Source organism: Coenobita brevimanus, chromosome 20 (genome assembly GCF_032717465.1).
Source record: "Coenobita brevimanus isolate Jiangsu-jjx chromosome 20, ASM3271746v2, whole genome shotgun sequence".
Taxonomy (NCBI): Eukaryota; Metazoa; Arthropoda; class Malacostraca; order Decapoda; family Coenobitidae; genus Coenobita; species Coenobita brevimanus.
The window spans coordinates 21,171,722-21,186,991 of record NC_136973.1 but is presented as its reverse complement, the minus strand read 5'-3'; the positions used below and the strand labels follow the sequence as shown (position 1 = coordinate 21,186,991).

Below are 15,270 nucleotides of genomic sequence, written 5' to 3'. Positions count from 1 at the left end.
GTTCACAGACTACACACATCCAAAGCCACTACAACACTACAAGTACACTTACAAGCACTTCTCACCCTACATACAATCTCTTCCAGACAGCCTAAGCCACTTGGTAGAGATACATTGGCTGTATCATCCCGACTTCGGTTGGGATACTCAAACGGTTGATGATGATGATGATGATGATGATATATATATAGCTAGAGCTGGCTTACAGAGCAAGATTCCGGAGCCACGTACAGGCTCGAGGAGAATCCCTACAGCAGCTGGCTCATGACCGGCAGAGTATGGCATGCAAGGTGTACCCTGGGGCAGCATATAACCTGTTGGCTATTCTTGATAATGCAGAGTTGAAAGTGCAAGTGAAGTAGGCATAACCTAGCAGCATGCAAGAGGCACTAGCCAGGGGTCTAGAATTTGAGTCCGGTCCAGTACATCCACTTCTCAGGCCAGTCATAGTGGGGGATTCAAGGCTTTAGAGGCAGATACAAGAAGCGGAAAAATTTGAAGGAAGTTGCTGGTACTGTGAAAAGCCAGGACATAAGAAAGAGGACTGCAACAAGTGGAAGAGGGAACAGAAGACCAGGGGAGATTGCTGGTTCTGCAGGAAGCCAGGACACAAGAAGGACAATTGTTACAAATGGAAGAAGGTGCAAGAACAGAGCAGTGCAAGGAAATCTACAAGTGTAACAAAAGTGTGTTGGATATGTAGTAAGGTGAGACATTTCACTTCTGAGTGTCCGAAGAAGAAAAAGGAGGATAAGAAAAAGCCTGGAGAAGACCAGAAGGAAGTGGAAAACTAGTGGAGGCTGGTGTTACGGGGCAACCACCAGCCGGTTTTTCCCAAGTAGCCCCACCACCGACAAAATGCAAGAGAACTGCAATCGACAGCGCAAACAGATGGAAGAATAGACAGAAAGAAGTGTTCCCTGGTGACTGATTTGGCCTCATAGCAGATTTTTGTGAGGCCTGATATGTTGCATCATCAATATCTTTTGTGTCATCAGAACAACTGTGTGGCATAACTGGGCACTGTGCAGAACTGAGGGGACTCCTGGACATCCGGGACTGAAATGGCTGAGCTGGAGGCGATGCTTCCAGTCTATGTAGCCGAGATGTAGGATCCTTGCCTTCTTGGTCTGGACTATCTGATGTCCATGGGATGTGAGCTGAACTTCTGCTTCATGAGGCTGAAGGTTCGAGGAAAGCCTGCTCCTGTCACTGCAGCAAGACGTACCAGCTCTGGTGGCGAGGTGAGGGTGCTCCACACTACAGTGATACCCCCAAGGTCAGAACTACTGCTTCAGTGTAAGGTGGGTGGCTTTTTTGACGGTTGTCTAGGGGTAGCGGAGCCTGATATACAGTGCAAGATGAAGGCCATAGTGATGGTGGGTTATAATTTGGTGGAAACAGGTGCAGGTGAAGTGCTGGTTGTGGTGATCAATTTCTCCCATGAACCACAGATCACCAAGGGAGAAATTCTGGGACTGTACCAAGCGATTGTCCCTGAATGGCATCAGAGGAAGGCCTGTAAAATTGTGTTGTCAAAGAAGATGGGTATCTGCCAGACCACTTACAAGACCTATTTTCAAGCAGTTGCCAGTGCCTGGATGGCTCACAAGTGCTGAAGTTCAGGCAGCTGCTGACGAAGCTTGCTGATGTCTTCTCCAGCAAAGACCTAGGCCTGGGTTGTACTGATCTGGTGGAGCATAGTATAGGCACCAGGGATCACCGCCTGATGAAACAGCCAGTGTGGAGGATGGTGCCAGCCCAACGGCAAAAAATGGAGAAGGTAATGGAGAATCTTCAGAGTCAATGAGTGATTAAAAAGTCCAGTAGTCCTTGGGTGTGAGTAGTGGTTCTGGTAAGGAAAATGGATGGCTCAGTAAGGTGCCACGTAGTTTATCCAGCCCTGAACGAAGTGACGGTGAAGGATGCATACACCTTGCCAAGAACTGATGACACCCAGGATGCTCTGTCAGGTGTCAAGTGTTTCTCCATCCTAGACATGAAGGCAGGATATCATCAGGTCAAGGTTGCAGAGAAGGACAAGGAAAAAACAGCCGTTTCGTGCAGGCTGGGTTTATGGCAGTTTAAGGCGATGCCTTTTGGCCTAAGCAATGCTCCAGCTACATTTTACCATCTAATCATGGATTGTGTACTGGAAGGCCTGCACTGGCAGATGGCCCTCATCTATCTGGATGATGTAATTGTGTTTGGACAGACTTTCGACCAGGAATTGGAGAGGTTATCAGAGGTGTTCAACAGGATCTGAGTGGCGCACCTCAAGCTGAACCCCAAGAAGTGCTACTTGTTCCAGTAGGAAGTGAAGTACCTGGGACACATTGTAGGCAAGGGCGGGGTCTGTACTGATCCAGAGAAGGTGGCAGCTGTGAAAAACTGGCCGGTTTCAACTTGTGTGAAGGAGCTATGAAGTTTCCTGGGCATGTTTACCTACTATCGGCGTTTTGTCAAGGACTTTGCAACAATAGCTGCACCTCTGCACAAGCAATCGGGGAAGAGACAGAAGTTTATGTTGACTGCAATGACTCAGAAAGCCTTCGACGAACTCAAGCATGCATTGGCAAGCTCTTCAGTATTGCCGTACCCTGATCAGAGTCAGCCATTTATCTTGGACTGTGATGCTAGAGACCATGGTATTGGTGGAGTCCTGTTGCACAAGAAAGATGACAAGGAGTATGTGGTAGCATATTACAGAAAGAAGCTCAGCCCACCAGAGCAGAACGACTGTGTGACCCATAAGGAGCTATTGGCAGTGATGAAGAGACTTGATTTCTTCCATCCCTACTTGTATGGGTCCTACTTCATCACCAGGACAAACCATGCGGCACTCAAGTGGCTGGGGACGTTAAAAAATCCAGGAGGACAACTGGCATGCTGGAACGGGAACCTGGACCAGCACAATTATGAGGTGCAGCATCATCCTGCGTGGGTACATGGCAATGCTGACAGCCTCAGTTGTCAGCCTTGTGACCCAGAGTGCCGGCAGTGTAGTAAAAAACAAGATCATAGCAATAAATGCACCCGTACCGCTGTGACAGGGCCAGCATCAGAGGCAGAAGACCTGAATAGGATGCAGATGGAGGATGCAGAATTACAGCCAGTACTAGAGTGGCTGCAGCAGAGTACAGAGTGACCATCTTGGGAAGAGGTTTCTAGATTCAGCCCTGCGACAAAGAGCTACTGGAGTTAGTGCGACCTTCATCGTTTGAAGAACGGGCTACTGGATCATCAGTGGGAGACACCTGATGGCCTAGCAAGTACTGGCAAGTGGTCATTCTGAAGAAAATGAGGTCTGGGATCTTGGATGAGCCTCATAACCAGATCACTAGTGGGCACCCAGGAGAGAAGAAAACTCTTAAGTTGGATTCAACAGAGGTTCTACCGGACTGGATGTTGAGGGGTGGTGTCAGGCCTGTGATGTATGTTGTGCCATGAAGGGACCCAAGAGATGTGGTTGAGCCCTCCAGCTGTACCAGATGGGTGCACTGATGGAAAGAGTAGCGGTGGACATTGCTGGACCTCTGCCTCTCACTGAAAGAGGAAACCATTATACTGTATATGTATCACCATGGACTACTTCACAAAGTGGCCAGAAGCCTATGCCATCCCTGGTCAAGAAGCTGCGTCTGTTGCTCAGTTGTTGGTTGACCAGTTCTTCTGTCATTCTGGGATGCCACAAGAGCTACATTCTGACCAGGGTAGAAACTTCGAGTCTGCTGTGTTCCGTGAGTGTTACAAGTTACTGGGAATCAAGAAGACCAGGGTGACCCCACTAAGGCCACAGTCAGATGGGATGGTGGAGAAATTCAACCGGACCCAGGGACAAGAACTGGCTAAGTACTGCATAGAAGGACAAACAAAATGGGACCAGAAATTACCTGCATTGCAAACTAATGTTGGGCCACAAGTTACACTTACCCTTTGACTTGTTAGGGGGAAGACCACCTGGTGAAGAGCTGCTTACAGACACCTCCAGTTATGCAAATCATGTTCAGGAAAGGCTGGGTGAGTTATATCATCAAGTGCAAGGAGCCCTTAAGTTTTGAGGAGAGGTGATGAAGTGCAAGTATGATGCCAAGGCAGAAAAGGTGAGCTTCAAGGATGGTGGCCAAGTTTGGTAATACAATTGTCAGTGGAAGAAGGGACAGTCACTGAAGCTGCAGAACCCATGAGACGGACCTTTCACTGTGTTGGACGTCCTATCAGACGTAATGTACCGGTTTCAGGGAGGGAGAAAACCTTGCCCAAAAGTGGTACATGAGAATCGTCTGTGGCAGCGCCATGGGCCAGGACAGTATAGCTGGGACATCTCTGAGGAATCGTGCTCACCTGTAGCTGAAGATATTGAGGAGGATCAATTAGCTGAAGTACAAGAGGATGGTGACAGTTTCCCTAGAGAAGAAGTGCATCAGGAAGGGGACCAAGTCCTTCCAAGACAAGTGAATGTGTGGAGGTGCAGGGATGTCATCAGAAGCGGCATAGGAGAAGACCTCATAAGTTGAAGGATTATTCTGTGTATAATTAAATGTTTACTTTGAATTAAGGATTATGTTTGCATCCATTGTGTAGTTTTGTCGGGATGACAAAAGAACTAGGGAAGGGGGAGTGTTGAGAAGCAGGATTTTCTAGTAGTTGCTCACTGTTTCTCGTAGTTCTGTTGCAAGTCATACTTGCTAGTTAGCCTGCTGTTTGTGAGTGTAGATATTTTGTAAGTTGTACATTAATTTTTACGTTCTTTTTCCCTATAATGTTTTATTTACGTGGTTGTTTGTTAGATTATGTAATTTAAGTTTGTATGCTAAATAATTTAAAGTGTTATGCAGTGTAAGAAAACTCTGGCATGTTTTGGATGTTTCCGAGTTGGTAACTGTTGTAATCGTTGCTGTCGGGAATACACAAGAACTGTGGAGAAGTGTGGAACACTCTAGAATGTAGGAAGCTTATATAAGGATGGGGAAGAGACTTGAGCAGGATCCTTCAGTTTCAGTTCAGTCTGCATATAGTTCAGTCTCAGTGCAATGCAGTTTGTATATTTTCAGTACTTGTGTAAATAGTGAAGTGTTGCTGGCAAATAATGTGTTATTGCAGTTTGTGTATCTTTGATGCTTTTGAAACGAGTGAAGTTGGAAAGCAGTGTAATTATTTGGAAAATAAAGACAGTGAACTTAAGAGGCCAGTGTTTATTTACAATGCTTCAGTTGGTCTTGTTGCGCACCGAAAGGCTGCCTCTAGGAAGAACAACTCATTGAGTGACGTCCTTCCTATACTGTACTACTGTTGGAGCCTGTAGCAGTATGGAACAGGGACATAACAATGATGTATTTTTAACAAATAATTTATATTTTTCTTTTGAGTAAGTTATGATTCGTAAGCAGATTTCAGCACGTTCATTCTGGCCTTACAAGATCAGTGACCCATTTAATTCATTCTTTGACCAAAGATAGTTGGAATGGAGGGCTGAACTGACGAAAAGCTAAGAAACCCATTCCAACTTCATAAATAATACTCATAACACTTAATGTAACCTATCTATCTATCTATTGCCAGACGCCTCAATCCCGTTTGGGGTGGCCACAAACAAATCGCCTCCAAGTCGCCCTGTCCCCCGCCATTTCACTCCCCTGCTCCCAACTCACACCCCCCTCTCTCATATACCTCTCCACCCCATCTCTCCATCTCATCCTCGGCCTCCCCCTCCCTCTTTCCCCCTCCACCTCACTCACATACACTCTCTTCGTCAGTCTTTCACCCTCCATCCTCTCCACATGGCCAAACCACCTCAGTGTGTTCCTCATAACGCTTCCTATCACATCCACATCAACACCACAACGCTCCTTTATATCCTCATTCGTCAGCCTGTCTCTCCATGTGACTCCACAGGCTCCTCTTAAATAACTCATTTCCACGGCTCTCACTCTTGACTTGTGTCCTTCCAACAATGTCCACGCTTCACTTCCGTACGTTAGAGTTGGTATCACAATACTGTCATGTAGTAACTTTTTCACTTCCATGCTCACTTCCCTGTTTCTTATCACTGCTTTCAAAGAACCAGCAACCTTTCTTCCCTGCTGTACCCTTTCAAGCACTTCACCCTCCAAACCTCCATCCTTACTCATCACACTACCCAAGTACTTAAACGTACTCACATTTTCCAATTCCTCACCATCCAACCTCGCTGTACATTCACTGACTTCACCTCTCTCAAAGACCATCACTTTACTCTTCCCTACATTCATCTTTAGATTCCGTTTCCTACACACTCTCTCAAACTCATCCACCAAGCCTTGCAGCTCTCCTTCGTCTTCACTCAACAACACGGTATCATATGCAAACAACAGTACAGGGAGTTTCCAAACACTATCCTCTCTCACCAGGGCCACTCCAACATCCACTACCCTACCTTGTACCTCTTTTATTACCCCATCCATGTACAGATTGAACAACCATGGAGACATGACACATCCCTGTTTCAACCCAACTTTCAAAGGGAAAAATTCACTTAGTTCACCATCCACACGCACTGCAGCCTTCGCACCATCGTACATACTCTTCACAGCATTCAACAACTTCCCATCTATTCCATATATTCATAACACTTTCCACAATCCTAGTCTATCCACTCTGTCATATGCTTTCTCCAAATCCATGAAAGCCGCATACAACTTCTTTCCCTTCTCTAGAAACTTTTCCACTAAAGATCTGAGAATGAATATCTGATCTACACAACCTCTTCCCTTCCTAAAGCCTCCCTGTTCTTCTCCAACTAATTTCTCTGTTCTTTCTCTAACTCTGTCAATAAGTATCCTACCATACACTTTTCCTATTATACTAAGAAGACAAATGCCCCTATGATTACCACACACTTCTTTTTCCCCTTTTCCTTTGTACAAGGGAATAATTATACCTGACTTTCAATCCTCCGGGACTCTACCTTCCGCCCAGGCCATTACTCTTTATTCAAGATATCTGTATGAGTGACTTGCATAGTTCCGTCAGATGAAAAGAGTACGACTGTATTAAGTAATATTAAGTAATACATTTTTTTGTTACAGCAAACTTATGCGAGACGCGGGAATGTAAGATATGTGTCTCGGACCTGAATCCACTGTTCTTCAGTAACAATACTGCATTGAGAGGTAAGACAGTCGCACCCTTCAGTGCATTATACTTCACCCAACTTAACTACCTGCAGATTTTCCTTATTATTATAGCATACCTAATGCAGCTGAATGGCAGGATACGACAATACCGAGGCCAACACATTATCCATAACACCTCTTTGTGACATGCACCATATTCTAGCGTTAATTTATCTTTACAGCTCGACATCTATGGTTAGGAGATGGTAGTATGGTTAGGAGATGGACCGAGTATAATGAAGTATTGATATTGCAGGTTGTGTCCATTGCTCCTTCTCTATTGATTTTTCTTTCTCTCATCATTTTTCTCATTTCTCCTCATCCCGCATCTCACGTCATCCATCATACTATCATTACCCATAGATGGAAGGGCAATTGGGACAGAGGAGACCAATATTACCCAGGTAGCAATGTTTATTATGCTATTATAACTTTAAATTTATTTTTAAGCCCATTTCAGGTAGCTCAGTGGTAGGAAAAGGCAATATTATGTTCTGCATTCATTCCACGGCACTTCTTTATGACTCTCCATTTTCTAGCATTAGTATAACATAACTCAGTATTCCAGATGGATGAGTGGTAATGTTAGGCCAGGTTAGAGTAAAAGGAGTATAGAAATGGCATTGCCGTAAAAGTGGAACCACCTTTGCTGTCGATGGTGTAAGAACCCTGTTATTTCTCCCAGCATGCACGCGGTTCAGCCCTGCTGTTCCATAACATATCTAGATTTATTCTTGAGGGGAGGTAGTGGCCGAGTCGGTAGAGAAGGGTGTGCTGCCCCAACGGACGAGAATTCGAGCCCCGACTGAGGCTGGGAACAGTTTATAGATTTGAATTTCGTTAAATCATACTTTAGTATCCATCCATAAAATTCGCTGCCATGTCAGGAAAATATCCCCATTAACCCTATCAAGTTTTTGGGCCGGGCAGATTATGTCTGTGCAAGAGTCAGCCACTCACGGTGACCCGTATCTTCGCGGCCTGATATTTTACTTTGATCGCTCTGTGTAAATACACTTTTCATGATAGAATGTTGGTTTTGGTGTCATTTTAAAGCTGAATAGTTGTACTTTATCGCAGTAAGTTAGGCAAAAAGCAAAAAGCAAAAATTTTATACCTTGGCATAGAAAAATATTTGGCAAAAAATAATGAGTAAAGATATATAAATTTGGTTTAAACCATGAAAAAATACAATAAATCAACTTTACAGTGATATATAAATTATGGTAATTTTTGCATTTCATTATGCAGTAAAGCGAAAGGAAAGAGATGGACAATTTTATTTTAGTCTCTGCCGCATATTCGCTTTGCGATGTATTTTTTTGATCGGTCAGTGGAAATACACTTTTTATGACAGGATGCTGGTTGTGGTGTTATTTTGAAGCTGAATAGTTGTACTTTATCGTTGTATGCTCATAAAAGGAAAACAAAGAAAATTAAAAGTCAAAGTGACGAGTTGAAGTTAGGCAAAAACCAAAAATTTTATACCTTGCTGTAGAAAAATATTCACCAAGAATAAAGTTATAAAGAAACAAAGCCATGAGTCAGACCAGCTGTGCAGTACCGCCACACACAGAGCAACCATTCCGTGACAACCTGCTCGAGCTTCTTTGTTATGATACATAAATGCAATTTATGGTGAATATTTTATAAAAGTTTCTTAAAATGACGATTAAAAGAGTCATCCGAATCTCTGAGGTTGGATTTGAAATGACGATCGAAATAGTCATTGGAATCTCAAAGGTTTAATCTCAGTACACCAGCTTTGTCTGAGACAGCCCTAGTATGTATAAGAGATGGACGGTGAGTGTTAGCGCTGATATGGTGACAGGAAGTGATGCATGAGACGTAAGAGAACTGCCGGGTCTCAGAAAACGGGTTTTTAAACCTATGCTCAGAGCTGAACACATAAACATATTGAGCCCTCTTGTACCGAAAGGGTCAGTGAAGTCTACATCTAACTCTATCCTTTTTTTTTTTTTTTTTTTTTTTTTTTATGTGTCCGACTCTGGGCAAAGGCTTCAGGGCCTATATCTCGGGGGCAGTAGCCTATCCCAAGGCCCAGTAGTCCTCCTACACCTCCACATGTCACCACTTCGGCGCTAACACCCACCGTCCATATTGAATACATGCTAGGGCTGTCTCATACAGGACTGGTATATTGGTATTAGCGGGGGTATTTTTACGACATGTCGGCTGCTCGAAAAGCCTCTCCTAAATTGAGTACATCGTATGAAAGCATCAAGAACAAAATATCCTGAACCACGGCAGTGGATCATAATAGGCATCGCCCAGGAATTTGCTGAAAACGCTAATAGAACAGTCACCTAAAGACCATCTTAGACAGCAAACCAATTCTTGAAACAACCTCCAGAGAGTTCCTTGTCACTAGTTTAGGTCAGCCAAACATTGATAATGTGGAAAAGAAGTGTTATAAGAAGTACATTTGAAATTTGCCAGTTTGTTCATAAATTATTATTCATAGTATTGTTTCACAGGTCTACACGAAAATCTGTTCGGTATTTCGGGATAAAAACTAGCCAGTCGTACTTAATGGGGTCATTGCGCGTGTCTGTGACCTATTATATAATACCTAATGGAAAGGTGATCATCCATCTTCCGGATACATAGAGATTCCTCTACGCCATTTCAAGCACGTGAGAAGACATTCAAGTACGGAATTATGCCGTCAAGTATCAAAAGTGCATCACTAGCAGCATGACTATATTAAATTTTATATTGTACTACGTTATTACTAAGTGGAAAACTCTAGCTGGTAGATTACTTTCGCTGGCAATGAAGCACAACTGTGCATCATTAACACGCACCGGTGTGATTTTACACAGTTACATTAACTTTTAACTCAAGGCTTTATTTAGCTTTCTTTAGTTCATCCCTGAAGTTACAGCAGGCTTGTGTGTAGACGTCACGTAAGACAACTGAAAAGCTCAGGTTTGTGCTTTGCGTTCTAACTGGAAGTGATCACGTTGTGATATCGTGACCAGTTCTTAAAGCGGACTAACACCAAACTTGGATCAGTTTTTTCAACGTTATTGGAATTCATGACAGTAACCATCTCACGAATCAACTGAAGGGGAGCGCAGAGGAGGGGGAAGAGGAAGAGATGGAGTAGAGGGACGAGGAAGAGACGGAGGAAGGGTACGAAGACAGCATAGGGGAGGCAAAAGTGTCCCCTACATCGATTATCACGGTAACTAATGTAGTGATGTTGCATGTTCAATTTCACAAAAAATATAAAAAAATACCCACTACTATGGAAAATAGTCGTGCAATGCAAACAACAGCAGATTTTGATTCTGTCTTGTCATTTTGAATATATAGGGCTCCAGATTTTACTCAATGCAACATATTAAAAATTATTTTTGTTTAATCAGTTTGCAAAATATAGAGATTCTGAAATAATCAATGTCCACTCTAAGAGGCCTCACAACTATATTAAACAAAATGAAGACCAGAATTTGAATAACAACCAACAATCAGTGTGTGCAAAAGCCACAACACCACAACAATGAAAATTACTAGAAAAAGCCAAATGTTTAGTGTCATAACATAAAAGCTTTATTGGTAACTGAAACAAGAATTTTGATTGTTTAATTCATAAATGGATTATATAAAAAAAAAAGGTAAGCAAACTAGGTTAAGTAAAAAATGGAAATTTAAAAATGGGGAATTGGGATTGCTAAAAAAAAAAAAAAAGTAAACAAACAAGGAAGGATCACTGAAGAGCATGCAAAACCAGCAGGGATTCAAGTAATGTTGACAATGTAAACCCGCAAATTCCTTTTGACTCTTTACAATTTGTTAAAACCATAGTCAAAAGGAATTTGTGGTTTTAAATTGTCAATTTACTTGAATCCTTGCTGGTTTTGCATGCTCTCCAGCGATCCTTCCTTGTCGGTTTACTATTTTTAGCGATCCCTATTCTCCATTTTTAAAATACTAATTTTTAATTTACCTAGTAAGAGTACGTCAATTGAGTTAAGGTATTCAGCCTTGTGGACTCGCTCCATTAGCTTTACACTCAAGGCATGTTTTTGACTTTCCCCTCTGACATAATTATACTATGAACGAGAATCATCTATGGCCAGAGGAACATGGTAACAGCATAGGAGTAAAGTAAGAAAATGCAGCTTCTTTTGCAGATAATGGATTTTATTTGTCAGTTTAGCATTATTACCTTGAATTATCCGGAAATATCTTTTCAGAGTATTCTCAGATTTAGATATATTTTTTTAATTTATATTTTTCCCATTCAGTCACTGGACGTCTTTTTTCATTGTATTCTGACCAACTCCTGACTATTTTATTCAGCTCAGGATGGACTCTTTACATTGCAGGGGTTAGAAACAGCATCAGTGCAGACATTCAGGACGAGAAGCCTTTACTAAGTTTAATAAAATAATTTGAAGGTTGGGATAGTTAAAAAAAAAAAAAAAAAAAGAGTCACTTGAATTCAGTGATTAAAGATTAACTTTGTGGTAAAATATAAATAGTAAAACTGTGCAGTGAAGTCGATCTGTTTGTAATTATCTGAGCAACCAAACAGCTTTTTCCTGCTGTGTTGTATTCTGAAATTTTTGCTCATAAGACCAGACCAGTTTGTGATAACCACATTTCTCTCCAAATGTGTGTCATTCTGATATTTTTGCATGCAAGACCAGACAGCTGTGTGATATCCACATTACCATCGTGGTGTGCCTCATTTTGAAATTTCAACTTGATGATGCTTTGGTACACGATGGCTTGCTTTGCTCTTTTCACAGGCTTCTTTAGCCAAAGTACTTTGTGTATTACTTCCATCGTTTGGCCCTGTGTTTCTCAAACTTTTCATTTCATTCCCCACTTGTGAGGATCCTAACATCCCCCCTTCAGTTTTGTCTCAAGTCCCTCACAAATGATTACGAAAAAGAAAGTGTTTTGGTCCTCTCCATTTATTTTAATGCTTACAATTCTCAATCAGAATACATATTTGTTACATATCAATAGGATGGATGTCACTGTTTGCTTTCAGTAAGTCGAATGATTCGAGGTTGAGTCACTGACAATGCACATTTCATATATGGGGCCACATCTAACCGGTATTGGATTTTACATTTTATGTGCAAAAGGGAAAAAAAAAACAGATTCACATACATACGTTGTGGAAAATGGCAAAAGGACTGTAAGTGTGATTTCACGGACACACTGATTTGCTACTTACACTAGCCCGTCATGGGTCCCGTAAAATCTTGCCGTGGCCTGCTTGGTGCCATGGTTCCCAGTTTGATAACCAGCGGCTTAGCCCAACCACAGATTTAGCCATTCAGGCAGACATCACGCCAACCTAGGCACATTCAGTGTATTTGATGCACGGGGAAGTTGAGGCACAAAAAGCTAATGTGAAAGAAGAGTTCTGGACAAATGTGGAAGTGTGCATGAAAAAGTTTGAAAGGAATGAGAGAGTATTTTTGATTGGTGATATGAATGGTAAAGAAGGGAATGTGAAGGTGGATGGAGTAGTTGGTGAGTGGGGTGTGCCTGCTGATATAGATGAGAATGGCAGTGCTGTAGTGGACATTTGTGCCGGGAGGGGGTTGGTGATAGCCAATACCCTCTTCAGGCACAAAATGATTCACAGGTATACATGGCGGGTGATGAGAAGGGTGGATGGTGAAATGAATGAAAGGAAGGCAGTGACTGAATATGTGTCCTTGGATGAAAGGATGCGAAAATGTATAATGGATGCAAGAGCATATAAAGGTTGGGGGAGTGGACTTTCTGACCACCACCAGAATAAGGTCCAAGTAAAATGGAGAAATAGAAGAAGGGAAGTACGGAAAGGTTACAAGAGGATGAGAAAAAGGCAGATTATAAGAGAGAAGTGGAGGAATGATTGGGCAAATATGAACTGGAGCAGATGGGGGAGTGGAAGTTGTGTGCAAGATATTCACAGAAGAAATATGTGTAGCATGTGAGGTGGTGTGTGGGGTGAAGAGAAGAATAAAGGGGGTGCAAGGAACAGCATGGTGAAATGAAGAGGTGAGACAGGCTGTGGCACAAAAGAAAAAAGCATATAATAAACGGATGACAAATAGGGGCGTGGAAGAAGTTGGAGACGAAAGAGAGAGTTAAATGTAGAAAGGAAGAGAGAGGTGAAAAGATTAGTAAGAGAGAGTAAGAAGAGAGTGGATGAGTAATTTGGAAGGAATTTGAGTGTCAAGTGAAGGGAATGTAAGAAAATGTTCTGGAAAGAGGTAAAGAAAGACAGACAGAGTGGCAATGAAGTTAGTAGGGGAGTGAAAGATAAAAACGGTAAATTACTAGTTGAGAAGGGAGAAAAAGTGAGCAGATGAAGAGAACACTTTAATGAATTGTTGAACATAGAGAATGAAAGTTATGCGAGTATAAGTGGCTGGGGAATGGCTGGGAGAAGGAGGGAGGTGAGAAGACAGGAAGACATCAGTAGGATGGAAGTTGTGGAAGCAATGAAGAAAGTCAAACTGGGGAAAGCCCCAGGAATTGATGGAGTGTGTGGTAAGATTCTGAAGCATGGGGGAGCAATAGTAGTAGAATGGATGTGGAAGATGTCCAGATTGGCCTAGGAGGAAGGGAGATTCCCGGAGGAATGGAAGTCAGGTATAATTATTCCCTTGTAAAAAGGGAAAGGGGAAAAAGAAGTGTGTGGTAATTGTAGGGGCATTTGTCTTCTTATTGTAATAGGAAAAGTATTCGGCAGGATACTTATTGACAGAGTTAGGGAAATAACAGAGGAATTAGTTGCTGAAGAACAGGGAGGATTTAGGAAGGGAAGAGATCATGTAGATGAGATATTCATTCTTAGATCTTTAGCGGAAAAGTTTCTAGAGAAGGGAAAGAAGTTGTATGCGGCCTTCATGGATTTGGAGAAAGCATATGACAGGTGAATAGACAAGGGTTGTGGAAAGTATTAAGAATATATGGAGAATGTGGGAAGTTGCTGAATGCTGTGAAGAGTATGCAAGAGCATGCTAAGACTACAGTGCGTGTGGATAGTGAACTGAGTGCGTTTTTCTATTTGAAGGTTGGGTTGAAACAGGGATGTGCCATGTCTCCATTGTTGTTCAATCTGTATATGGATGGGGTTATAAAAGAGATACAAGGAAGGGCTGTGAATGTTGGAGTGGCCCTAATGAGTGAGGGCATTGTTTGGAAACTACCTGTATTGTTGTTTGCAGATGATAATGTGTTGTTAAGTGAAGACGAGGAGGAGCTGCAAGGCTTGGTGAGTGAGTCTGGGGGAGTGTGTAAGAATCGGAATGTAAAGGTGAATGTAGAGAAGAATAAAGTTATGGTCCTCGAGAGAAATCAAGTCAGTGAATGTACAGTGAGGTTGGATGATGAGGAAATGGAAAATGTGAGTGCATCTAAGTACTTGGGAAGTGTGATGAGTAAGGATGTAAGGTTAGAGGGGGAAGTGCTTGAAATTGTACAACAAGGAAGAAAGGTTGCTGGTTCCTTGAAGGCAGTGATAAGAAACAGGGAAGAGAGCATGGAAGTTATTACATGACGGTATTGTGATACCAACTCTAACGTGTGGAAGTGAAGCTTGGATGTTGTTGGAGGGACAGGAGTCAAGAGTGAGAGCAGCGGAAATGAGTTATTTGAGAGGAGCCTGTGGAGTCACATAGAGAGACAGACTTACAAATGAGGATGTGAAGGAGTGTTGTGGTGTGGATGTGGATGTAATAGGAAGCGTTGGGAGAAACACATTGAGGTGGTTTGGACATTTGGAGAGGATGGAGAGTGAGAGACTGACGAGGAGAGTGTATGTGAGTGAGGTGGAGGGGGAGAGGGGGAGGGGAAAGCCAAGGATGAGATGGAGGGATGGAGTGGAGAGGTATATGAGAGAGGGGTGTGTGAACTGGGAGCAGGGCAGTGAAATGGCGGGGGACAATGTGACGTGGAGGCGATTTGTTTGTGGCCACCCAATATGGGATTAAGGCGTCTGGCAATAGATAGTTAGACAGATATTTAGATTGAAAAGAGGAGCTGAATCGATAGAGAGTATGCAAACAGCTTCAGGGCAGAGATCATGCCAAGTCAGCCCTTCAGGCAATTGCTTCTTTCATTACTGCCT

General features: G+C 42.6%; 1 protein-coding gene across 1 annotated transcript in view; it reads left to right on the top strand.

Annotated features, from left to right (window-relative positions):
- Positions 1-15,270, top strand: part of LOC145391905 (uncharacterized) — an 88,109-nt gene that overhangs the window by 25,095 nt on the left and 47,744 nt on the right. Inside the window, exon 3 of the mRNA XM_080266400.1 lies at positions 7,068-7,151. Within this exon, the coding sequence (XP_080122526.1) occupies positions 7,068-7,151 (84 nt within the window). The remainder of the gene's footprint in view (positions 1-7,067; positions 7,152-15,270) is intronic.